The sequence below is a fragment of the Ambystoma mexicanum genome, chromosome 10 (assembly GCF_040938575.1).
Source record: "Ambystoma mexicanum isolate Mex_15411 chromosome 10, UKY_AmexF1_1, whole genome shotgun sequence".
Taxonomy (NCBI): domain Eukaryota; kingdom Metazoa; phylum Chordata; class Amphibia; order Caudata; family Ambystomatidae; genus Ambystoma; species Ambystoma mexicanum.
In genome coordinates, this window is record NC_090932.1 from 1,278,656,629 (window position 1) to 1,278,682,949 (window position 26,321).

Below are 26,321 nucleotides of genomic sequence, written 5' to 3' on the forward strand. Positions count from 1 at the left end.
GCAAACAGGCTGAATAGTAACTGGCCATAGATTATCGCGTGGAGACTGACTAAACTACCAACAGATCCACTTAGGGAGTTGACCAATGTCTCTACACTTACCGCACAGTCTAGTTGTGGCATTCTCTTTGCTCAGCATAGTGAGTAAATCGTGGGTGCTGCATAGCTGCACCTATGTGTACGCTCGAAAAATTAGGCTGAACCACGTTGGTGAACAGAGGACGGACAAGCGTTCGGTATCCGATCCTCGCTCAAGGTGAATGGCAATATGTGAATAAACCAGCACCTCAGTAAACAAATGCTACAGGCCCTAAGTGGCACAATCTTAAAGTTCAGGCTCATCACAAATCTTGAAGAATGGGATACCTCTAACCGAAAAAAAACCTGCTGCTATACATAGGTGTTGCAATTAAATTAAGTGAAAGAAATGTGCTATGACTAATTCTGACTAAATAGATATGTTAAGAAAGATAAGAGATAATAAATCTGGAATGTATGTGTTTTTGTTTTGTAGATATTGTTGCTCACAGGATTGTATTGACTTGGGGCACTATTCAGCACCACTCCCGTCCTGATGGAGGTCAGATCAAATTGGAGCATCAAAACGGCCAATTATACTGGCTGAAACACGTGTCGAGCATAGGTTTTGAAAACAACAAACACATTGTAAAATAGATGTGTGATCAAATGTAAATGTACATAGGTGGTGTTAGCCCAATTGATGGTGGGCTTTGTTAGTATATGTGCCTTTGTGAATATGATTATTTTACTGTATGTTAAGTAGAAAATTAAACCATCAAAAACTTTGCATTTTTGTATATTGAAGTATATTACTGCAGTTATTGTACAGGGACTCTGTCCAACATTACTAGTTTTGGTCCCTCTTTTTATATAGTAGGATAGTGAACCAGACTTGACACTACATTTGTGAGCTGGAGAAAATAATAGGGGAAGAGGCCCCTCCCGCACAGATACCGGCGACTGTTTTGTGATAAGATCTATCGTCAAGTTTGGCAGGATATTGCACCAGACTCGATTGGAGACAAAATGAGGGGAATCCCCCCTCGAGCCCCCTGTTACTTGGGAACAGTGTTTTGTATACGTTTGGAAGAGCATTTAAGATCAAGAACTTGTATTTTCTCATTAAGAACGGAACATTTGAAATTTGTATCCAGAACGAGAGAAGCCTCCTGGATCAAGAAGCCCAGTTTTTCCCTAGTTAGTCTAGAGCAGGGTTGTCCAACTCTGGGCCTTGAGGACCTGAATCCTGACAGGTTTTCTGGCTATCTTTCATTAATATGCATGAGGAAAAATGTGCATACATTTAGAATCAGTGTATGTAAATGTATCTAAAGAATATTAATGAGCGTTTTCGTGAAAACCCAGCATGGCCCTTGATGCCTGGAGTTGGACAACCCTGGTCTAGAGTGTAAGGGACAGAAATAGATTTAGACACAGGAAAGTGGCCATTTTACTTTACTGGACATCCTGACAGAGACCTTAGTATTTGTGCTGAGGTAGAGCAACCGTTCATAGAAATAGGGCAAGATACTTTTTTTATATAAAAGAAACAGAAAAACCTATTTGCCAAAAAACATGCCACCACTGTGTCAGACACGTACTCCTGCACCGGCTTTTCCATTTAATTCCTGCGTATTTTTGCCCACAGTGTTCGCTGGTCTTTCGACTATCGGACCCTTCCCATTCCTCTCTCATGATATCAAATACATCTGATGGGCTCCAGCCATACAACAACTCGAAAGAACAGAACCCTGTGGATGATTCAGGCCTCTTTTTAGAGCAAAAAGAGAAAATGTATTAAATTGTCAGAGTTCATTCCACCTTCAATCAAGCAGTTGGTCTGAGGACAATACACTGATGTTCGAAGCGTCTTGATCTGATGAAGAACAGGATGAGCACTTTGAGTATGGCTTTAGTGCTGTTGCTCCTCGAAGGAAAAAGCCTCCGGGTATCTGGTTGCATAATTACAAAAATGTACATATTTCCCTGCTCTGGATGGTTCCAGAGGGCCTACAATATGCATGCATAATGTGAAAGCATGTAATCTCTTAGGACAGATGTGGGAGACGCATGTTTTTCGTGACTCTGAACAGCCATCTATCATCATTCTCAGTCAGTCACACTCCGTTCAGAAAAGTTGTACCTGCATAAACATTACTGTGCTCTATGGTTTACAGTACAAAAAATAAATGTTTTTATTATATAAGAAATATGAAAAAATCAATAGGACCAAAAGACAGTTTCAACTCCACTCTGTGTGCTACTTTTCACAGAAATAGGTGACTGGGTTAGTAAAAGTGAAGCAGAAAACAGCTTAAAACAGAAATATTACACTTAACAACGAATTCACTTTTCTTATTAAACAGACACTGGTCTGGATTTGTCACCTCAATGCTTTTCCTCTGGCCAGTAATAATATTCATACCCTACTACAATATTTTCTTCTGGCCAACTGACAGAGGCAGACACATGACAATCTAAACTAACTTTCAAATGTCGTGTGTTCCGTCTCAGTCCTGCACATAATTTCTTTAATGCACTGTGTATTAAACTAAACACTGTCGACAGATGTGTGTTTCAGCCTCTTGTGGGGGTGGGTGGGTTCTATCTTCACAACCCCTCAATTTGACTAGGCCTTCATCAGGACGGGCATCAATAGACTCCCCAGCATGAAACTGAAAGGTACATTTGGCACAGGTGGAACCATATCTTCTCATGTATGTACCCTTGGGGCTCTTAGTAGCTTTCCCTGTCACATGCAGCAGATTCAGTTCTACCTGTTTTTAGGGGACACAGATACCCTAATTAACTGGTGTATCTTATAAAAAAACAGACTTCCCAGCAGCAAACACAGATCTGGGCTTCTGGGTGAAGCAAAGTTTCACACAGCCGCCAGCTTGTTGAAGCTGTTTCTAGTGTGCAGTCTTTTGAAGTTTATTCTTGTTTTGAAACGTTGTTCTTTTCAGGCGAACACTGCTAAATCTATTCAAACGCTCACATAGAAACTGTAATTGAATTACCAATTCCCCATAGCCGCTTAGCTCACACAGGCTCCAGCAGCATCTGTCTTTCTAGATTTGTATCCCAGTGGAGGTAGACACTAGTCCGGGCCCCACCTTTTTTTGAGATCTCCATGGACAGACAATAGCTGGGGAGAGATGTTTTGGATAAGTCCTCCGAAAAAGTCTTCTGGCAGATTTGGCAGGCAGCTCATTTATTAGAGCATACACGCCAGGCCAATAGAGTTGGCTGATCTGCGTTTGGTTCCAGACCTAGAAGTCCAGCTGTCAGATTAGAATGAGGTAACTCCAACACTGTCTTCCAGAATGGCTTAGGGAACAAGAGCTGATGATAATTGGTGCCTACCCCTTGGGTTTATGTCCAAATAGTACAATAGCCCATTCCTTTTGATGAAATAGGCGGGGGGGGAGGGGCGGTTTCAGGGTTCGCCTCTCTTCTTTGCATTGGCCACCAATTTCTCCAAGCTTATTTCAGAAGGAGATCGGTGGGCTTCTGCAAATTCCACCAACGCAGGGCCTGGGACTCCTAAGGAACTGGAGTGTTCCCTCTGGGCTATGTCATTTCCTCAAACCCCTCTGGGTGTCTTTCAGTTCTTCAATTTGGGCTGTAGGCCGGCCAGGATCTATGACATGAGCGAGATTTCCTAGTTTAAAGAGGTAGGCCTTCCCCTCCATTCTGTAGTCCCAGTCGATGACTCCAGCTCCTACACCCAGGGAATGTTTATAGGCCAATTATGACTCGGGGGGTGGGGACGGTTCTGCCCATATGCCCCTTCTGGTGCCTCTACCTGCATACCTGTCGACTAGGGGCTTGCCCTGAGGGAGGAAACAACACCTCCACATCTCTATATAGGTCTTATCCTGAGCTCTTGGTATTGCTTTAATGAGAAACCTGGTAGTCTTACGTCAATCACACTGTCCTTAACATTTTCTTTGGCTTTGGGCAACCTCTATACATCAGGGTCCAACCAATCCCACGATTACACCTCACGGATCCCACAGATGGCATCAAGAGCACACCAACTCTTTAGGATGATTGAATATTTTTTATTAAGTAATTCAAGGGGCTAAACTAAGGGCCTTCGCTCCATCTCTGGTCTTCCTGTGAACACCCTAACCCAGACTTCCCTAATCCCCAATATGGTTACTAGAGATCGATAACCAGTGCGTCTAAAGTCAGACTATAGGTTGAGGGCCTAAAGAAAACCGATTCATCCATCTTACTCCTTCTGGGATCTTTTAGGTCAGAGGACTGCAACCTTTGGCTCTACAATTCCTAAGCTACCTTGTTATGGACTATGGGATGATGGGAGTTTTAGTTCAAAACCTATGGAGAGCCAAAGGTTGAAGACCCCTGTTCTAGGTGGATCCTAGCCTGGTGCCCCACAAGTAGTCCGACACTTTTTGACACTGAAGGGCCGACTTGTTCTTGCCCATCTCAGGCTCACTTATTCCCAACACTGATGTTCCTTCCTTACTTTCCCTTCCTTCTAATCTCTCCCCTTTCTCTTCCTCTCACTCTTCTCTCCCTCTCGTGTGTCCCTTCCCACAACTACTCCCTACAACGCTCCACACTACCTCCGCTCATACTCACCCTGCCCTTTCAGTCCCCGAGTCACCCTTCTCATTAGATCCCACAAGGGCAACCCCATATCTCCAAATTAGTCTCACTCAAACACCACATGCACCATTCACGCTCAAGTAACACTTTTCTCACCAACCAATACCTCATATTGCACATGCTCTCCGTCAGTCTCTTCGATGTTCTGCTGCCGGGTCCCTCCGTCCACGTTTTCCTCCCTTGACCTCACCCAAGAAACCCACACACTTCCATTCTGCTTGTCTCACTTTATCCTCATTCTATCATTGGCCTTCATGCTCAATTGGTTCCCCGGGTCAATCTTTGCACTGCACTCCTCTCCAGCAGTCGAATTACAGAGGTGGGAACCTTCGTGCCCTTTGAGCCCCGTCCCCATTTTATCTGCAAGTCCGCTGGTGCTTCATGGTGTTTGGTCCAGTAGAGTCATTGCCAATTTCAGCATTCATTTAACAAATAAGTGCTTCATTAGCTCACTGTTCACTGTGCCGCTCAACATTGGGTTGAATATTCCTTCCTTCATCACAACGAATTCTGGGTTTGTAGTTCTACAATGGAATAGAGAAAACACTGGCCCAAATAGGCTAAGGTAGGTACATGGTGAATGACAGTAGTACTTTGCAACAGTAACTAGCATATATGGGGGTGGGTGAATAAGACTGAGACCCTCCCAAATCTCTCAGCACATCACTGGGGCAAAACTGGCTCTGGCAAAAAACCTGGTAGGCCTCCTCCCCAGTGTGACAGTGTCAGGTCCCTGACCTAGTCACAATTTATTGTCTTTGTGTCTCTTAATCTGGTGCAGTCACTTATATCGCCTCTCACTGTCCCACTGCCTGCCTGCCTTCACCTGTTTAGGTATCTGATGATACTACTTCTATTGTAGGAAACCCAGAGGGAATGTTCAGCCATTCAAATGTGCTCATGTACACAGCTTCTTGTCGAAGACCTTATTACTATACAAATATTTACTGCTAAGATAAACTCAGAGTACCTGTGTTCGAAAAATGTGTTCATTTATTTATTAAATCTCTAAAACATTCTATGGTAAACAACTAAACCAGTAAAGAGAAACAGGGTACCTTTACTGATGTAGAATTGTTGAGGAAAGATGCTGCTGTGAAAAGTTAGCGTGAACCTTGTGACACATGGGGAAATTACTGGAACGTAGACCCAAGGAATGTAGATCTAGCCTCCACATTTTAGGTACCTGCTGGGCATGTTGGCCAGTGTAGGTAGGAGGAGCCCACTCAACATGGATGGCAGTGGAGAGAAGTGCATAGGGGTGGATGACGAAGTTTGGCACACACAGGATTATTATAGTGCTGTGGAATTTCAAGCGTTAAAAAATGTCCACTATTAGCGTGAGGCAGCTGGTGTTGATTGGCAAATGCGCCAGTGCGGGGTGTTTGTACCTTCAAATCTTCTGGGATTTTCCAGATTCTTGCTTAAGAGGTTGTCTTCGATTTTCCAAGTAGGTTTATCGAATTCTTCAAGATTTAACTTCAATATGTTCGCAGCACATTCTCAATTTAAGATAAACTGTAGAAAAGCAAACTACCTTTCCTTGAGATAGCACACCATGGAAACAGTCCCCACTCTTGAGTAGATGGACTAGTATGGAAGATGTAGCAATTCACTGTAAAGGAGCACAAGTATTATTTTATCACTCATCCAGTGATCTAGTCTAGATTTGTCAAGCTCCCCACAATAATGCACAACCGATTAATTCCGGAGATCAATGTGTCCATAGTGCAGCAAGACTCAAAGGAGGAGCTTTCTAATACAAACAATAGCTCACCCACAAGAGCAAACAATTGCCTACCTCACAGATCATATTTGTACATCATCGTTAGGTTTCCAGGTGTACTATGATTGCAAGCAGACGTATATTAATAGTTGAAAACACTTTCTCTGGGGTTGTCAAAGTAAGATTTAATCATCTAAAACCAAGTAATAAACTAAAGAATATTCGTAGAACCATGGTTCCTGGACACACCATGCCATTTTGTAGTCGGAATCCCACTATGCTCAAGTGATATAGTGTGTAAGGCAGTCTGTAACAGAGTCTGGAACAATCAGGCTATTTGATAAGCCATCCAATGGCTCCACGAATCTCAACGGTGACTGAAGAATCCTTGTGGATGCTGGTACTTGAAGGGCTTCAAACGATTAGGACCTCTGGAGGAAGAAACAAAAGGGGAAGATGACATTAATGGGATGGGAGGGACTCATGTATAGTATTGCTGACAAGAGAAATGCTACTAAACCTTCCTACCCGCTAATACATTTATGTATAGCCTCCTTTTCGCCCAACTGTCGACCTATTTGAACATTGACCCTTACCTTACGAGACGCAGGCACATTTTCTCTTGTGGAAACTCCTTAGGCCCCTCCACACTGTTATCATGGCTCTCTGTCTCCAGGTAAACATCCAGTGACACGCACAGACGCTGCAGCTGGTTGGTGAGGAGCTGGTAACCAGACTTCGGCTTGTAGAGCTCCTGATAGTGTACATTCACCTCACTCTCCATGGCCTACAGTAAATGAATATTAGAAGCATTTCAAGTGGTGTCTACAGTAGGCGAACAAACAAATGATAAGTGGGTACTGAGAAAACCCCTTATTTTAAAAAGACTTGCAACTTGTGAACACACACCTCAATTTAGAAGCCCCATTTATATTGTATTGGTAGCTTTTCACTCGTTGCAGCAAACCCGGAAGCATATGCAATCAAATTATGCCGTGAGGATTGCTCAGAGGCAACTCGTTTTGTCTTGGAAGCAAGACGATGCATAGCAATACAGGTTCAAATCCCCGTCTTGCGCTTACAAAGTGGTCTCCCCTATTAAGCATGTTATAAAAGAACAATTACAATCATAAACATCACTTCGCAATAGTATATATCTTATACGGTTAGGAGGTTTTGCGAAAGTCCCATCTGTGTTAAGACTTTAGAAAGCCTACCTTGGATGAACATAGTTGTACCTCTTTAGTGTAGCCTGAACTACCCAAACGTTTGGTAGCATTGACTGAGAAGCCAGGGTTAGTCTAGGAGGGATGATGGCTGCAGTGAGGCACACAGTCCTCAGAGCGTACACTTTGTTCAAGAAAACACTTACACACTAGCAATTATATAAATATTTATTTTATATACACTAAACCTTGCAACCTTTAAGTAAGGTAAGGGCTATCACAGAGTAGCATTAAATACAGACTATATATGCAATATCAAAAGGATAAAATATACTTTATAACACCTTTAAAGTAACACAAAAGTGGTAGAAACCTCTCAAACAGGTATGTAAACTGTAGACCAACCTGTACAGTACCCCTGCTTAAACAAATCTTATTAAGTTCAGCCCCATTCTTAGTGAGTCTCAGAGTCAAGGGGGCACTGGGGATCCATTGACCAAGGGCCAATGAAGAAAAGCAGGTAAGCAAAACACCAGGCAGAGTTCATCAGTTTTGCAGGTAAGTAGCAGAAGCTTTCTTTGGTATAGGACACAAAGGGTTGCCCATCCTAACGTAGCTCAATGAAGGCATAGGAAGGATTGAAAGTAACAGGTTAACTGCAAACCTCCGAAAGCACAGGAACAACAAAGCAAGCCCCAGGTATTCGGGACGGAACAGTACCTCATCAGTGAAGACGCTTGTGCAGAAGGACGGTCCCCAAAGAGAGGCGACAGCAGACCCCGGTTTGGACTTCTTGGTCCTGGCGACTGAAAAAAAAATAAAAAATTGTAAAGCATCTGATGGTTGCTCTCGAGTGGCTGAAAGCCCAGTAGAATATCTCTGCAGCACTGGCTCGTTGGTGCCTTTTTCAGGGCTCGTGTGAAAGACGGTTGTCGTGCGGTAGACTTTGCTCTGGTTCTCATCCTTGTCTAAGCTGAGGGGACTTTCAGGAGCAGGGTCCAGTCTCTGAAACTTTGCAGGCATCCTCATGGAACTCCAGGCGAAAACTGTGCTTCGGTTGAAGTTGCACGCAATATGGTACAGGACACCGGGTAATGGTGAATTGTGGGCTGTGGAGGTCAACTCTTCCAGGCAGGGCGCAAAATGCAGTTCGTCTTTGGACTGGCTGGGTCCACCAGTCCAAGAGGGGGAAGTTGTCCGCTTGGGGGCCTCCCTGTCACACAGATGTTGAGGTCAGGATTGCAGCGGTTACTCAGAGGGCTCTGGCGGTCGCTGGATGCGACTGCGGACGTTGTTCTTTGGATCTTCAGCTCCAGTGGTTGACTGAGTTTCTCCTCCAGTACCATAGTCTTTTATGCAGGAAAATTGGCTAAGCCCACAAATCACCAGACAAGTCTTCATGCAAATCTGGGGGTGGCTGTCCAAAGGGACAGCCAGCCTCCCATCACAAACTGGTTCCGTATCCAGTGAAAATGTCCCCGAAAAAAAGATAGTCATTACAATATGTCGCCGGGAAAATGCTGTCTCGCCACACAAAGTCGCTGAGTGCCATTATAAGATCAAGGGGAGTAGGTGTTGCATGGGTGCCCCCCTCTCCCTTTGAACGTATAATGGTTCAGGGGGAGCGGGCGGGGGTTACATGGAATACTGGGGACAATACAAAATGAAACCCCGACGGCATCTTAACCACTGCCTTTTCCCAGCAAGATTTTGTAATGCCATTTTTCGGAGACGTCCTTTCTGGCACTCAGGCCTGTTGTCTTCGGTGGGTTTTCCCACCAAAGACAACAGATCCATTAGGACCTCTCCCACCAAGGCAGGTAGATAGAAGAGGGCTCAAGTAAAGACAAGTCATCATGAGCAGAGCTTTAAAAAGTACAGCCACCATTTTAGGCAAATGGTGACCCTAGTGTCACTTGTCGCAGCTGTGATGGCAGTCTGCAACAAAAGTCCACAAAAAGTCATGCAAAAAGGTACACTGCCACCAGCCTGTCGGATGAACTTGTAACAGTAACTAAAGGTTACTGGAACAGTGAGAAAAGGAGACAATGTTTCCCCTCAGCACTCCACTTAGGGTGGGGTCTGACCACACAAAATAAAATACAGTTGTGTCTCCCCCTGCCCTAGTAACGTGTTGACACAGGTAAAATAAAAAAGAAAGCTCAAGGAGCTTCCAGCAACACTGCACAGAAAGCGCCGTGTGCTGAAATAATAAAATGTAGATGGCAGAAAACATGGAGGAAAGCATACCATTAAAAAGTAGCACAAAAGGGCAAAAAGGGTTACCAAGGTTAGAGTAAAAGAATGAGTGAGTGTGGAAAAAGGTTTCCACTGACTCTGGAGAAACAGTCCAAAAATTCAATAGGCCAGCAAAAAGGAAGATTTACCCAACATATATGCTTCCTTTTAATGGGGTGTTTTTCTAGGAAATCTTTGAAAAGGGGAATTTTGTCCATAGTCTTCAAATCTTTCCTTAGTCCACAAGGTTAAAGGAGACTCCTAATCTTCCTCAAAATCTGAGACTTGAGGGGTACCTTTCTTCTGTAGGCCATCTAGCAAAGAGCTCATTCCCCCAGGGCAGCTGAACCTATGGTGATGTGGGTTTTACTTTTGTTTGAATTATTAAAAAAATAAAATAAAATCGGTTCCGAAACAAATCATTTTGGGATCCGGGTTGGTTTTGTTTTGTGTTAGTCACAGTGCTTAGCTTTGCTCGGCATCGATTACTCGACTGCCATTTTCATACAGCCCTCATGGGAGTTTTATGCGTTCAGCCTTTCTGTCGCCAGGGGTAGGTCTCCATAGCTGGGCCTGATACCTTAGTCCGGCTTTTGAGAAGCCAAGGGATCCCCAACAGTGTTCTCCTCGGTTTCACTTTCAAAACCGGGACTGTCCTGTTCGGCCTCAATGTTTTCCACAACTGCAGAAGGTTCGACAGATGCCTCAGCTCATTCCTCAGAGGCTGCCCAGTGTCTTGACCGTAGATCTTTTAGTAACTTGGTTTTAAATAGCTTACTGGCTTGACTACTCTCCTCCAAATAATCCCATGGGAAACAGTAATTATACACAGTGTGAATCTCACCAAGGAAACTATGGTTGCAGTAGGGGAAAAAACTTAAAAGTAGTATTCTCCATTGCTGAAGCTGGAGAACAGGGAGATTATTTTAAAAATAGGGAAAATATACAAAGACATTCTCTAACAGTGTAGTCAAGTGTAACATTTTTCTGCCACTCTCCCTACTCTAACACCTAAAAAGGCCTGGAGACAGTCAGACGCCGATTTTCTGAAATCACACGGCCAGCTGTATAGACTTCATCGAGCAATCTTCGCTGTCGAGGTAATCTTAATAATAATAATATTCTCTCACTCACATAATATGAGAACTCCACATAGAACGACCAATGCAAAAGTGGAATATATTTTGAGGACCTAGACTCGTTATTGATCATGGGAACTGTACACGTAACATGATGTCCTGTTTTCATAATCAAAAGAAATATTGTAATACTCCCCACCAACCACTAGATGCTTGCCTAGGCCAAGCACATGATTCTAAGCAGCTCCACAGCCCTCAAATATCCACACACGCGTACACACTTCACAGTTAAGCAACCCACTATAGGTGGCTCACTACTTTAGAACTGAACACAGGTAGAACACATTAGTGGAAAATACTAAAGTAGGGAAAGGGTTTCTAGCACGTAACATAGACCTTATACTTATGAGGCAGCTCAGAACACCAAAAGGTTAGTCTTCAGCAGTCCAATCTGGATTTAGTGAGAGTCTGTCTGTAGCAATCTCCCAAAGTACAGACAGTCACAGGTGATTAGTACTAGGAGAGGCCACTTTCATAGGGGATCCTGGACAAAGAAGTAGAAAATTCAGAGCCAAAGTTATAGGTAGAAGGATGACTTAAGGGTCTTCAGTTGGGGAGTTCTCTGAAGCAACTACCAAGTTATTACATAGCTTTATCAGCAATTTGCCATAAAAGCATAAAACATTACGAAGTTAAAATTGTAAAACAATAATACATCAGTATCAGGTTGCCACAAATAATTAAAATGTTCAGGCCACACGACGAGATAATTAATTTCATTAAAAAGTTTTGAATAATTGGTACAATCTCAATACATACTCTAAACAGACCACAAAGCTGAAGTTCAAGAAAGGAATTCGCAGGATGGAAAAACAAGTTACTCTCTTACCTGGTAACGTTCTTTCGATGGGATGGTCCGACGACGTATTCCATTTCTATGATAGTAATCACCACAGCTGTGCTGCTTCGGAAAATCTTTCGGCGTCTGCGTCCTGCGTCGATGACGTCGATACGCCGTCCTCGAGGGCCTCCATCGAGCCGACGTCACCGGATGTTATAAGTAGGACACACGACGCCCGTAGCCTCAGTTGTAGTTTTTTCCGAGAACGTGTGGCACAAATCTTCTGCCAGTAGTACCACAGAAAGCCTTGCGGAAACGTAAGCTGCAAACGCATAAGAAATTCTGCAGCAGGGAAGGAAGGGAGGGAGCGATATGCAATACGTCGTCGGACCATCCCATCGAAAGAACATTACCAGGTAAGAGAGTAACTTGTTCTTCGAGGGGATTGGGTCCTCCGACGTATTCCATATCTATGACAGACTCCCAAAGCAGTACCAACGTAAGGAGGTGGGAAAAGAATTTAGAATATACAAATTTAGAATGCCCAATCAAATTGCAGAGTAAAGGACCGCCTTGCCAAAGGCCAGATCCTGCCCATGGATAGAATCAAGGGAGTAGTGACGTACAAAAGTATGGAACGAAGCCCAAGTGGCTGCATCACAGATGTTACTAACAGGAACACCCCTCTGCAGGGCAGTAGAGGCAGCCATACCCCTAGTCGAATGGGCCCATAAGCCTACAGGAGGATCCTTACCCGCCAGGCGGTAACATTTAGAAATTGGCAAGATAATCCATCTAGACAAAGTCTGCTTAGTCACAGCTTGTCCCGAACGCCTTCCAGCGTAACCAATAAAGAGCTGATCATCCACTCTGACCCGGGACATGCGTGAAATGTAGAAACTCAAAGCTCTACTAGGATCTAACCTATGGAGCCTCTACTCGTCCTTACCAGGATGCAGAGGAGGATAAAATGCTGAAGAACAACCTTCTGGCTCAAATGAAATTCCGACACCACCTTCGGAAGAAAGGAAGGACGAACTCGAAGGACAACCCTGTCCTTATGAAACACAGTGAAGGGTGGCTTAACTGAAAGTGCCTGTAACTCACTCACTCTGCGAGCGGAAGTGACCACAACTAAAAATACAGTTTTAAGGGTTAACAGTCTCAAAGGACAAGAATGCAAAGGCTCAAACGGAGCACCCACTGGAAACTTGAGAACAAGGTTCAAATCCCAACCGGGCACCTGGAAAGGTGACGGAGGGAACACATTAGTGAGCCCTTTCAGAAACTGAGAAATTAAAGGAATTTTAAAATAAGAACACTCCTCAGACGAGCGCTTAAATATGGACAGCGCCGCCAGGTAATCTTTCATGGTACCCACTTGCAGGCCCCTGTGGGCTAAAGAAAGCAAAAAAGACAGAACTACAGGAATGTCGCATGAAAAAGGATCCACATTCTTAACCCTGCACCAGTCGCAGAACTTTCTTCAACGGCAACGGTACAGGTACTTCGTTGCCGGCTGTCTGGCCAAAAGCAACCCCTCCATCACGTCTTCAGGGAGGTCCCAATCCTTATACCTCAACCTTTCAGAAGCCAAGCGTGAAGGCTGAGGGATCTGACCTCTGGATGGAGAACCTGACCCTCCCTCCCGTGAGAGCAGATCGTCTCGGTAGGGAAGACGACGTGGAGGGCAGATGGACAAGTCGAGAAGGTCCGGGTACCACGCCCTCCTGGCCCAAGCCGGAGCAATGAGGATCATCCGGGAACCGAACCTCCGTAACCTCCGCAGCACCTGCGGGATGATGGGGACTGGAGGAAACACGTACAGCAGTGGGAAGGACCACTCCACCACGAACGCGTCTCCTAAGGCTCCTTTTGGAGGAAATTCTCACGAGCAGAACCTTTTTCACTTCCGGTTGACACTGGAGGTGAAGAGATCCACTTGAGGGGTCCCCCAAAGGGCGAAGATCTCCAGGAGAATCTCCTGAGCCAACTCCCACTCGTGACAGATCGAGCTCTGCCTGCTCAGAGCGTCCGCCGTCTCATTTTCGTCTCCGGCCAGATGAACTGCCGAGATCGAAATTTCCCGCTGGATGGCCCAGAACCAGAGCTGCATCGCCTCCCTGCACAGAGGAAGTGACCCTGCCCCCCATTTTTGTCGAGGTAGTGCATGGCCACTGTGTTGTCCGTCAGGATCAGAACATTCTTTCCTCGCACAGTCGGCAGAAAAGCCTTCAGGGCAAGCCTGACGGCCCTCAGCTCCAACAGATTGATATGGAGTATGTACTCCGACGGAGACCAACGACCGCTGACTATCAGCTCGTTGGCATGAGCTCCCCATCCTGTGAGGGATGCGTTGGTCACGATCTTCACCTCCGGCCAGGGCAGCCAAAATGGAGCCACCCCTCATCAGATTGCCTTCGTCGGCACCTGAACGGGGTCCGACATCTTGCCGGAGGTCTGTGACCACTGCATCTTGAGAGCCCACTGCAAAGATCTCAACCGCAGTCGGGCCTCTGCCACCAGAAGAATGCAGGATGCCATGAGGCCGAGCAGCCTCAAGAACTCGAACGCCGGGAGACTCTGGGCATGTCGAAACTTGTGTACCATCTGCTGAATGTGAAGAGCCCTCACCTGGGGAGGAAAACACTGCCCCAGGGACGCGTCGAGCACTGCTCCGATGTACTGGAGCTGCTGAGTTGGCGTCAAGTGAGACTAAGTTGATGGAGAAGCCCAGCTTGGAAGGGAGTGGCAGGTGACTGACAGATGATCCAGGAATTGCTCGGGAGAGCGCGCCCTGATCAACCAATCGTCCAGGTAGGGGTAGACGTGAATCCCCCCTTTCCTGAGATGCGCTGCCACCACCACCATGAGCTTGGTGGAAACCCTCGGGCGGAGGTCAATCCGAATGGCAGGACCCGAAACTGAAAGTGCGAGTCGCCAACAGCGAACCTCAGGTACCTCTTGTGCTTTGGATGGATCGGCACATGAAAATAAGCGTCCTTGAGGTCGAGAGACACCAACCAGTCTGGAAGTTGAAGGGCTTGGAGGACTTGAGAAAGAGTAACCATCTTGAACTTGTCCTTCTTGAGGAGCTTGTTCAAACCGCGCAAGTCCATGATGGGTCTCAATCCTCCGTCTTTCTTCGAAATCAAAAAATAAGGGGAATACTATCCCTTGTTCCTCTCCACTACAGGCACCAGTTCTATGGCACCTTTCTCCAGCAGGGATTGAATTTCCTGCGCAAGGAGCGGATCCAGACTCTTCAAAGAGAGGTTCCCTGGTGGATTGTCTTGAGGCCTCTGCCGGAAAGGAAGACAGTAGCCATGGGCTATGATCTCCAGAACCCACACATCTGAGGTAATGGCACGCCATTCTACCAGATGCTGCACCAGCCTTCCCCCAACTGGAGAAGCATGGGCCCCATAACTGAGCTGAAGCGGCTGCTGCAGGTCCTGAGGGCAAAGAGGCAACTGCACGCGCGGCCTTGGCACCTCGAGTACCTTGTTTTCCACCTCTGGCACTCCTACGGTTGCCCCTGTGACTTGCAGCTCCTGTCGATTTACTAAAGGATGAGTAATGACAAAAGGAACCTCTCCTGCATTGTTGTCCCCTAGGACGAAAAGGCAGAGGTTGGCAGACTGCAGCATCCAACGACTTAGCTCCAGCTTTCGAGGTCTGCAACCTCTCAAGACTCTCGTCAGCCTTGCTGCCAAAAAGATGTTCACCATCAAAGGGCATGTTGAGGAGCGGGCTTGCACATCCGGAGCAAAACCCGACTTCCGCAACCACGCAAACCTGCGCATTACGGTGCTCGCCGCCATGGACCGGCTGACGCAATCAACCATGTCCAGACCCGACTGAACGGATTCACACATGGCGTCCTTGCCATCCTGCACGATAGCAAGGAAACCATCCCGTTCCTCCCCTTCGGGAATATTATCAGCCGCTAGGGAAATACAGTTCCACAGAGTGTGCGTGAAACGAGACAAGGCACAAACGTAGTTGGCAGCCTGAAGCGCCATACCCCCAGAAGAAAATACCTTCTTCGCCCAGCCGTCAAAACTTTTGTCGTCCCCATCAGGAGGGATGGTAGGATATGACGCCTGCTTTGCGGGGGCCGTAGCCGCCTGCACCACCAAACTCTCCGGAGTAGGGTGCGTTGTCAAGTACAAGTAGCAGGGGTCGCCACTGGCTGGGCGATATTTCTTCGGCAAGGACTTGCTCACTGCCGGGAGACTCTCCGGAGAAGTCCAAGCTGCAGCCACCCTTCTCTGCAAGGCCATATGGAATGGCAGCACCGGGTCAGTTGGAGAACCTTGGTCAAGTTATCAGTCAGGTCATCCTGCTGAAAATCCCCAGGGGGGGCAGACCAACCCAGGTATTCAGTGACCCTCGACATGAGGCACCGATATGAAGATTCTGCATGCGTGCCAGGCTCCGGCCCACCAAACTCCACCTCCGGAGATGTGTCTAGACCACTGGCGTCGTCAGCGACTGACGCAGGTCCTCAAGTTGACTGTGACCAGAAACAATGTCATCAGGAACCAATGCAGGAACCTCACCTTCCTCAGACCTCTCATCCACCTCAGAAATATAATCTAGAGGCTGGAAAGAGGGTACAGAAAAAGGCACACAAAGACACGTTTAGGCTTAGCTATCGCCTTTCTTGGGGGTGCCACCATGCCACGGGGTACCTCCGACAAGGCTGCCTCGAAAGGCATCGACGGAATGGGCGTCGACGTCGAGCGCGGCACCGCCAGCTTCGCCACAGGCATCGAGGGCGGAGCCCCGAGCGTGTCTCTCGACAGCCTAGGCGTTGATGGCGTCGATGAATTCCTCGGAGGCGGGGCCTCGAGAGAGTCCGTCGGCGACCTTGGCGCCGCCGGCGTCTATGTCTTCTTCAAAGACTTCATAGAGTCTCACGGTCTCGATGGCGTCGAGGACCGGGACCTGGAACGGGCATGCCTAGAACGACCATCCTTGTCCGACCGGGACCTCGAAGGCACCCGGTGGTCGTGACGACTGCTTGAGCCCGAAGGCGGAGGAGCAGTGTCTCTAGCGCGGCCTCGACTGGCGTCCTCAGACGGCGCAGCTGGACCAGAGCCCTGCGATTGAAAAATCGCCAACATCTCCTTTCGGAACGAATCCCATTCCTCTGGAGTGGAATGGTTGTTGGGAAAAGCTACCCGCCGACAGGCGGAGTCCTCGGAAGAGGACGGGGAAGGCGACCTGTGACAGCACTTCCTGGAGTGCCTCGAAGAGGCAGAGGCGGGAACGACTCCCAGACCGAGAACCCCCGGACTCACGACGGCGATGCGGAGAGTCACCCCTTGAATCGTCCGTCGAAAGACCAGTGGAACGCTACTTCCAGGGCTTGGCCACCTTACCGACCGACAGCTTCTTCTTACGCTCCCGCAAGGCCTTCGAAGTGAGCGATTGGGCAGTCAACACAGTCGCCGTATCATGGTCGTCCCAGAGGCACCAGAGGCAAGCGTTGTGCATATCCATCAGGGACAACTTGGACCCGCACACCCGACACTTCTTAAACCCGGACCGGGGGTGGAAGAAGCCGAAGACATCATATTCGTTATAGCAATGAAGAAACAGGTTCAAAGAACCGAAAGAACAGGATTCAGTAGAATCGAGGCGCGCCGAGATCTCTGAAGTGAACACGTTTGCGGAAAAACGGAACTGAGGCTACGGGCTTTGTGCGTCCTACTTATAACATCCGGTGATGTCGGCTCGACGGAGGCCCTCGAGGACGGCGTATCAACATCATCGACTCAGGACACAGACGCCGAAAGATTTTCCGAAGCAGCACAGCTGTGGTGATTACGGTCATAGATATGGAATACGTCGGAGGACCCATTCCCCTCGAAGTAACGATATGGGCAATGAACATACGTAGTGTAACACAAATTAAAAGAAGCTCATATCATTTAGGGGTTTAAACCGGAGTAAACTGACGAGCTGTTTTACCATCAGTGCAAGGGCAGAATCAGAGGTAATCAACTAATTTAATAAAACAGTAAGATATAATAAAACAGAACAAACATCACCACTAAACCCACTGACCTGGACACCACACCCTGGACCAGCTGCGTATAGTGCTACGGTAAGCAGGACTTTGCGCCCAAAGCAAATGTAATGCGGATGGGAGCAGTTCAAGAGAGCAGGGATCTCAAGTCGGCGAATTCCCAAAAAGGTAGAAACTGTCTAAACAGGGAAGACCTGCCTCACTGTCATTGTCAAGGTGCTGGGACAGTGGGACGCAGGTTCATGGGCCATCACCACCAGTTGTCTTTTGGTTCCTCTAGACACTTAGGCTTCGGGCATCCTGGTTTGGTCTCCCAACTAAAGCCGAGACCCGCATGGGTGCCTTGAATCATGCAAGTCTTGCACCGACCCCAGGCAGGATCAGGATCTGCTAAAGGTCAGCAGAGCCCGTTTTCTGCATCGGAGCTGAGCACTCAAGATGCCCACAGCATTCCAGCGGTTCGGCCAGGTAGAAGTGCTTCCCGCACAGCAAACCTGGTTCTGAATGATACAGATAAAATGCAAAAATGCAGGCTCCTACAATCTGGGACAGCTCGAGAAGGGCAGGTGACTGGTTGGTCTGGACCATTTAAAGGGAGTGACGCACCTTGCAATGTTTTTCCCTTTCAATTAGAGGGTCATGGTTCGCATTGGATTTGGCTGAGCCAATGCTGGTTCCTGCAGCAGTCTTGCAGCGTACCTCGGTCATCATCTTCATATCTCTTTAGTTACAGTGGTCAACTCAGTTCCTGGACCCAGCGCTCCTCACCTTATATCCAGAATTGGATTAGGGGTGACTGCAGCCCACCAAAAAGGGGTCTTGCAACATTCAAATTTGGAGGTGGATGTCCTATAGTGGACAGCCAACCTATAATCTGAAAAGCAACAGTCATGCCCCCGGAGGAATGTGGATCGGGTGCACACATCACTTTCTGCCAACACCCCCACACACATACACCCCCATCCTCACACCTCCCGTACACCACACGATTTCTGTAGAGAGACCCCAAAAGTACATGAGGAGAAAGGACCATCCCCCAACCTTGCAAGATGTCTTAGTTACCTACCTGTAACTGTATTTCTCCAGCATTGGTATCTTTCATAGATTCAGATGCTTGAATATTCCCCGTCGTCAGACTGGAATCCTGTGTGATAAAAGTATTATTAAAAATGTTATATATACATCCTTTCTGCCCTAGAGAATGCATGTAAATGCTCCATTGTGGCCTATAAGCCACTCCATTTTGTAGTCCCTCCACCTCACTTTGGTCCTTTATGGCCCCAACCAATGAGGTGGCAGGGCTTAAGCTCTGCCCGAGGCAGCCATCTTCAGGTTTTGAACCGTAGGAACTACAGTATGATGGGTGCTGAGCATAGGAGCAGCCTCTCAGGAGAGGCGGGTGGGCGCATGTGAATCTATGAAAGTTGCCAATGCTGGAAAAATACAGTTCCAGGTAAGTAACTAAGACTTCCCCAGCATTGGATCTTTCATAGATTCAGGTGCTTTTATGCAAAGAGGTGGCGGAATACTGCCTGTCCAACTGCAGATTCTTTGTTGGTATCTTCAACTAAGCAGTAGTGCTTAGCGAACTTGTGCAGAGTGCTCCAGGTAGCGGCTCTGCAGATGACCTTAAGGGGTACCCCTGCGTGAAACGCTACTGATGCCGCTCTTCCTCTGGTGGAGTGTGCTCAAGGTGGTCTGGAGAGGGGGTCGCCCTTCAACAGATGACAATGGGTAATGTATAACGAGACCCATCTTGCCAGACTTGGTTTGGAGATATGCTGTCCTTTCGTGCGGGCTGTGAAGGCAATGAACAGTCTGTTAGATAAGCGGAACGCCTTAGTTCTCTGCAAATAGAATTTCAAAACCCTAGTCACATCTAGGGAATGTAGAGCTCTTTCCGCCTCCGAGGTATGGTCCCGGAAGAAAGATGGTAGAACAATGCACTCTGTCATTTCTGATAAAAGCTTGGGCAGGAATTTTGGGTGTGTCCTCAAAATGACGCGGTCTTGTTGAAACAAAGTGAAAGGAGGTTCTGAAGTCAAGGCTTGAAATTCACTGATCCTCCTGGCCGAAGTTATGGCTATTAGCAAAGCTGTTTTCCAAGATAAGATTTTTTTATTTCACATCTGTGAATGGGTTCAAAAGGGGGTTCCATGAGAGCCGTTAGCACAGTATTTAGGCTCCAGGAAGGAACTGATGAGGGCGTAGGAGGATAAGTATGCATCAACCCCTTCAGGAAGATCTTGATGGCCGGAATAGAGAGTAATGACTGTTTCTGGAGTCGTTGTGTATGCCGATATGGCCAACAGGTGAACTTTGATGGAGGATAAGGAGAGACCTATCTTGGCCAAATGTAGTAAGTAAGGTAGTATCTGTTCTACAGAAGCTGTACGTGGTTTAATCGTAGATGTTTCGCACCACTTAGAGAAGCGGGTCCATTTCCGCACGTAGGTGATCCTTGTCGAAGGGGCTCTAGAGGCCCTGATTATGTCCCAGCAGTCCGCCGGAAGGTTCAAGTTCATGAGTTTGCGCTTCTCAGGAACAAGGCCTTGAGGGAGAGGCTTGCTGGGTCGTGGTGGAGGACTTTGTGGTACTGTTGAGTCAAGAGGTATTGATGAGCTTGGAGGCAAATTGGAGGCCACCGGGATAGATGTTGCAGAGTCGGGTACCAGATCTGTTGCACCCAGTCCGGCGCTATTAGGATAATGGAGCAATCCTGTTCCTTCATTCTGCGCAGAACTCTGGCTATGAGTGGAATGGGGGGAAAGGCATACAGGAACTTCCCTGTCCAGTCCACCGAGAATGCATCTCCTGCCGACTGATGTTCCGGGTACCTTGAGGCGAATGCTTGACATTTCCTGATGACCTGGTGGCAAAGAGGTCGATCTGTGGATGGCCCCATACAGAGAAAATCCGTTCCTTTTCGTCTAGCTCCCATTTGTGGGATGATGCGCATTTCCTGCTCAGTTTGGCTGCCAAGATATTGTCCACTCCCGGGAGATGTTCCACCCTGATCTGGACTTTGTGATGTAAGGCCCATGATCATAGTAGTTGAGCTTCCTGTGATAAGATCACTGACTTCGTGCCTCCTTGCTTGTTTGTGTAGTGCATGGAGGTTGTGTTGTCTGTCTGGATGGTCAAGACTTCACCCACCACTACTGGAAGGAAAGCTTTTAGAGCCCATCGTATCGCCCTGAGTTCTAGGACATTGATGTGGAGTTGTGATTCTTGGTCTGACCAAGCCCCTTTTGCCTGAAAGTCTGCCAAGTGTGCCAAGTGTGCTCCCCATCCCGAAAGGGACACATCTGTCCTCAAGAGAAGAGTGGATGTTGGTGCCTGCAATGGCATCCCTTGGAGCAGGTTCTGTGGAGTATTCCACCATCAAAGTGCCTTGTGTACTGTCGTCGGTATCTGTACTACATCTTCCCATGAACCCGTGGCTTGTTTCCATTGGTGGTCCAGGGTCTCCTGGATTGGTCTCATGCAAAGTATGCAATTTGGTATGAGAAATATACATGAGGACATGATGCCCAGGAAGGATTTGAAAGAGCGTATCGTGGTCGTTGTAACGCTCACCTGGCTCCCACTGAGGCGCTGGTCTGGGTTGCTGTGGCCTCTTCAAGCGTGATGCGCAGAATTCGGACCCCCGCGCGTTCGTCCAGTTACTTCACTGGTTTTCAGAATGGCGCTGGCAAATCCACTTGACTTTTCCTGAGCGATACGCCGTAAGTATGAAGATGCAAAAGTTCAAGTGTTAGTCTCCTTTTATGTTGTTTTTTCCCTAACCTGTGATCTGTCCTTTATTTCAGGTGCAGAACAAAGGCGATGCGTTGAGGGGTTAAATTGCCGGTGGTAAAATCAGGTGAGTTAGTGATGAGGGCGACCCCTCTAAATGTCTTTATAATTCCCCAGTAATGTCTTTTGTCCTTTCCCCATAGGGGCCGGGGTGCGGTACCTGCCAAAGATGCGGCGCCGACCCGAGATGTGGAATGGTTCACCAAAAAAAGCCGGTAAGTAATATGGCTGAAAATTCGGCTTTCCTCTTGTGTTCCATTGCTCACCTTTTGTCTCTTCTTCTCTCCCCTAGGTGCAGAGGTGTGGCGACCGGTGCTGAGAGCCGCGATGGAGCCGGGCGGTGTCTCGGGAACAGGTGAGTGAAGCGCGGCGCTGCAGCGAGCAACGCGGTGCTTTTAAATGGAAGTCTTCCTTCAGGAATGCTGGCGTGAAGATTCCGGATGCAGGTAAGAAGGTTGAATAAGTTCTTGGTTTTCACCTTTCTCTTCTCTACTTTCCTTACAGGTGTTCCAGGTTCGAGGCGGGCGTGGCTGGAGTCCAGGTGCAGGAGCAGACACGGTGAGCGTTCAGCTGCTGGGATGCAGAACAACGCGAAGCACGTGTGGCTGTCCGGGCGTGGCTTAAATAGCCTTGGAAGAAGTTCCAGGTGAGTATTCTTCCACAGCCCCACCCAAGTAACAAAATAGTTCCTTCAGAAAAATAGTCCCTCCTAAGCCTCATTTGGCTTGGTTCTTCATGCAGCATGGTCTGCATCAGGTGAGTGTGCAGCATGGTCTGCTTCAGGTAAGTGCACCAAAAACTTCCCCTTATGAGCCTTGCGCCTATGGCGCCAGGACTGATGTCCAACATGAGCCTGGCGCCAACGGCGCCAGGACAGAGTTGGCGCCAGGACAGAGTCCAAAGAGCCCCTATAAAAGGCCGCTGGGCTTTTACCCGGGGGCGTGATGCCTGCTCCCGGGGGTGCTGGGCCTGGCCTGGTGCTCCGGGGGTAGGCATCATGACAGTCATCTCTTTTTGTAGGAACAATGATGTTGAGCGGAGGATGGCCATTACTCTGTCTGCCGATGGTTTTACACTGGGAATGGTGGTTTCAAACTCGGCCCCCAGAAAAAGGACCGTCTTGCTGAGTACTGGGCAGGATTTTATGTTGTTTAATCGAAAAACCTAACCCTTTTAGGAGTTTTATCATTTTCGATACTGCCAATTGAGCTTGACTGAAGGAGCTTGCCCTTATCAACCAGTCTTCTGAGGTTTGCTGCTACGGGCGCTAGACATTTGGTAAATACCCTTGGTGCTGATTTTAGCCCGAACAGGAGTACCCAGAATTGGTAATGTAAGTCTCCTATAGTGAACCTGAGGAACTGTCTGTGGGCAGGATGAATTGGAATGTGGAAGTATACGTCCTCTAAGTCCAGAGTGGCTAGGAAGTAGTTTCTGTTCAGCCATGGCAAGACGCTTTGTAGGGATATCATTTTGAATTTGATGCGTTTGATGTATTTGTTTAGTGCCCTTAAGTCCAATATGGGCCTCCATTGACCGTTTTTCTTTTTGATTAGAAAGAAGCGGGAGTAGAAACTTTTTCCTTTCTAGGAATAAGGAACTGGCTCTATAGCTGCTTTGTGCAGTAACTTTTGAACTTTTGCCATGACGTTCCGCAGCATGTGAGTTTTGCGAGGGGTGGGGGCAAGTCTAGGAATTCTATGGTGTGACAACTGCGGACCACCTGTAGTACCCACTTGTCCGATGTTATCGAATTCCAGCGTTGATAAACTTGGCTTAACCCCTCCCCTCCCCCCCACAGGTGTTCGGCATAGAGGGGGAAGAATCAAATGGTCAATTGTGTTTGTTCTGGGCTTTACCATGGGAAGAGCCGCGCCTTCCTCTCTGGGAATACCTGTTGGCGGATTGATATCTGTGCCTTGGAATGTGTTACCTTGTGACTTTTGACCATAGGAGGAACGTGTATAGCCTCTGTCTTTTGACGCTGCACCTCGAAAGGGCTGAAAGGACCGGCGGTCTTTATATTTATCCTTCAAGGAACTGATGGATTGAGCTGTATCCGTGTCTGTTTTAATTCCTTTAAGATGGTCATCTATCTTTTTGCCAAATAAATCTTGCCCGTCGAAGGGCATGTCCGAAATGTGTGCCTGCACCTCAGGCCTGAAATTCCTGGTCTTCATCCATGCCTGTCTCCTTAACACTGTGCCGTGGGCCATTTGTCTGAAACCTGATTCAGACACGTCAACAGCCGCGTCGATCATGTGGTCTGAAGTGGCTTCTCCGTCCGCAATGATGGATCTGGCTTCTTCCTGTAAATCTGCTGGTAGATGTTTGGTAAACTTGGACATGCGAAGCCAAAGCTTGCGGTCAAACCTGACTGTCATGGCTAATGCATTGCCTGCTCCGATAGTGAGAGATGCGAGGAAGACACCTTTCTACCCATGGCTTCCAGCTTACGACCTTCCTTGTCTGGTGGTGCTGATAGTGGTGATGATGGGTTGACCAATTTCTTTCTGGCCGCTACTGTGATGACCGAGTCTGGCTTAGTATAACCCCTTAAACAAAGCAGCGCAGAGTCGGGTGCCTTGTACTTCTTTTCAGGTCTTGAACCTAACGCAGGTGTGGATAAAGGAGGGGCCAGTATCTTTGAACCAGACTCCCATATGGTGTCGAGAAGAGGAATGGTGCTAACCGTTCTTCTGCGTTTGTCCCTGTGCTCGTAAAGCACTGACTTCTCTTCCAAAGAAACTTGTAGTTTGAACAAGTCTGCAGCTTTACCAATTATCGTATGAAACGATACTAAATCGTCCGGGGGTGACGTATCACCTGGTGAGTCTCTTTTCCTGGGTTTCTCGATGATGTAATCATCCCATTCGCTGGGAGCATCAGGTTCCTGTGTAATCTCCCCTTCCTCAGGATCCTAAAAATCCCTGAATGGGTCCTCTTGCCAATCAGATACTGACACAGATGAAGGCACCGTAGTTGGATCTCGATCTGGCGATCGAGGTCTATGAGGTGATGCTGGAGAGAGACTCTTGTCGGTGAAGCACCGAGTGTTCTCCTAGATCTACGTGGAGGCTCAGGGAATCATGCTCTTTTTTTGTGGTCTACTCCTTGCTGGGGAGTGTCTGGGTGTGCTATGCCGAGGTGAAGTATCCCTCAGGGGGGTTCTTGGTTCCTTAGGTACAGAAGATCTATTATTCTGCTCTTGGCGCCTGTTAAATTCCTTGATTCTTTGCATCAATGCCATGAGAACCGGGTCATAAGGATCAGCCAAGTCCTCTGAATCCGGTTGCCAAGGAGGACTGTTTTCCTTAGGAATGAGGAAACGTTGTTCACCAAGTATTTCTGTGTCTGAGAACTCCTCCTGAAGAATGACATCCGGGAGTTCCGTCATCTCTTTTAATGGGGACAGTTGTGCTCTAACAGGCTCAGGCGTATCTGGAATTGGAGACGTTGGTCCCAATGATTTCTGAAGACTGCTCAGATTGGATGGTTTATCCGTGACGTCAGTGAATGGTGTTGTGGGTTCCACTTCCTCAGAAAATACAGAATTTTTCGTTGTCGTCGAAACGAAGATTATGAAGATGGTTGATCCGTGGATGAGAGCTTCGTGGACGAGAGCTTCGACGGCAAGTGATGCGCTTCCATTCGACGATGACTATTTTGTGGACGATGACTTCGACGCCAAGGATTTTGTCGTTGGCGATGAGGTCTGGAGTGTTGTCGTTCTTGACGGTGGCTTCGTTGACGGCTTGGTCGACGGTGAGTCCTTGACCTTGCTGCCGCTCGTGGACGGTTTCTCTGTGGACGACTGCCCCCCCCCCCCCCCCCGGTTTTTTTAAAACACCTCTTTACCTTTGGATGTGGTTTTTTCTTCAGGATGACGTGCTTTGTGGTGTCCTGAGTCCAAGGAAGACATAGAAGAAGTGGCTTCCAACTTTCTTTTAGCCTTATGAGAGGGAGAGGAACTCCTTACCACTGAAGAGGCCCTTCTCTTAGAGGTTTGTCTCTCAGATGGTTTAGTGGACGAAACAGGAGCTGTCTTGGCAGACTCGTCAGATGACAGACCTTTGGGCTTCTAGATATAACAGAAGTCTCCTGTGTCTGTCCTGCAGGGTTTTGGTGGAGAAAGTTCTGCAAATGTCACATTTGTTAATGTCATGTGGATATAAGCAGGAAATACATTGGTCATGTGGATCTTTCATGTAGACCAGTTTCTTCCTGCACCTCGTGCAGTCCCTGAACAGGGAAGGCTTCTTGGTAGGATGAAGCTCAGCCATGCTGAGGAGAACTTTCACTCGACAAAAAAGTAACAAAAACGTTTCTCAGAGTCCAAAGACTCAGAATATAAAGCCCCTAAGGAGGGGAAAACAGTAGAATATATTAGAAAATATATACTACACACAAAATGTGAAAAGAAATGTGAAAGCTCAAATAGCTGGAGGATTCCTTCTGTCTGATAGACTGCGGTGAAAAATCTGAAGATGGCTGCCTAGGGCGGAGCTTAAGCCCTGCCACCTCACTGGTTGGGGCCATAAAGGACCAAAGTGAGGTGGAGGGACTATACAATGGAGTGGCTCATAGGCCACAATGGAGCATTTACATGCATTCTCTAGGGGAGAAAGGATGTATATATAACATTTTTAATAATTACATTTTTATCACAGAGGATTCCAGGGAATATTCAAGCATCTGAATCTATGAAAGATCCAATGGTGGAGAATGAAGAATTGCCAACAAAGGCTAGGTCATCGTGAATAGGACTTAAA

The 26,321-nt window shown here is 47.5% G+C and overlaps 1 protein-coding gene across 1 annotated transcript in view; it reads right to left on the reverse strand.

Annotated features, from left to right (window-relative positions):
• Positions 1–5,636: 5,636 nt before the first annotated feature.
• Positions 5,637–26,321, reverse strand: part of THOC5 (THO complex subunit 5) — a 476,028-nt gene continuing 455,343 nt past the window's right edge. Inside the window, exons 19-20 of the mRNA XM_069619274.1 lie at positions 6,984–7,174; positions 5,637–6,818 (exon numbers count right to left, since the gene is read on the reverse strand). Coding sequence (XP_069475375.1) covers positions 6,755–6,818; positions 6,984–7,174 — 255 coding nt within the window. The 3' untranslated portion in view covers positions 5,637–6,754. The remainder of the gene's footprint in view (positions 6,819–6,983; positions 7,175–26,321) is intronic.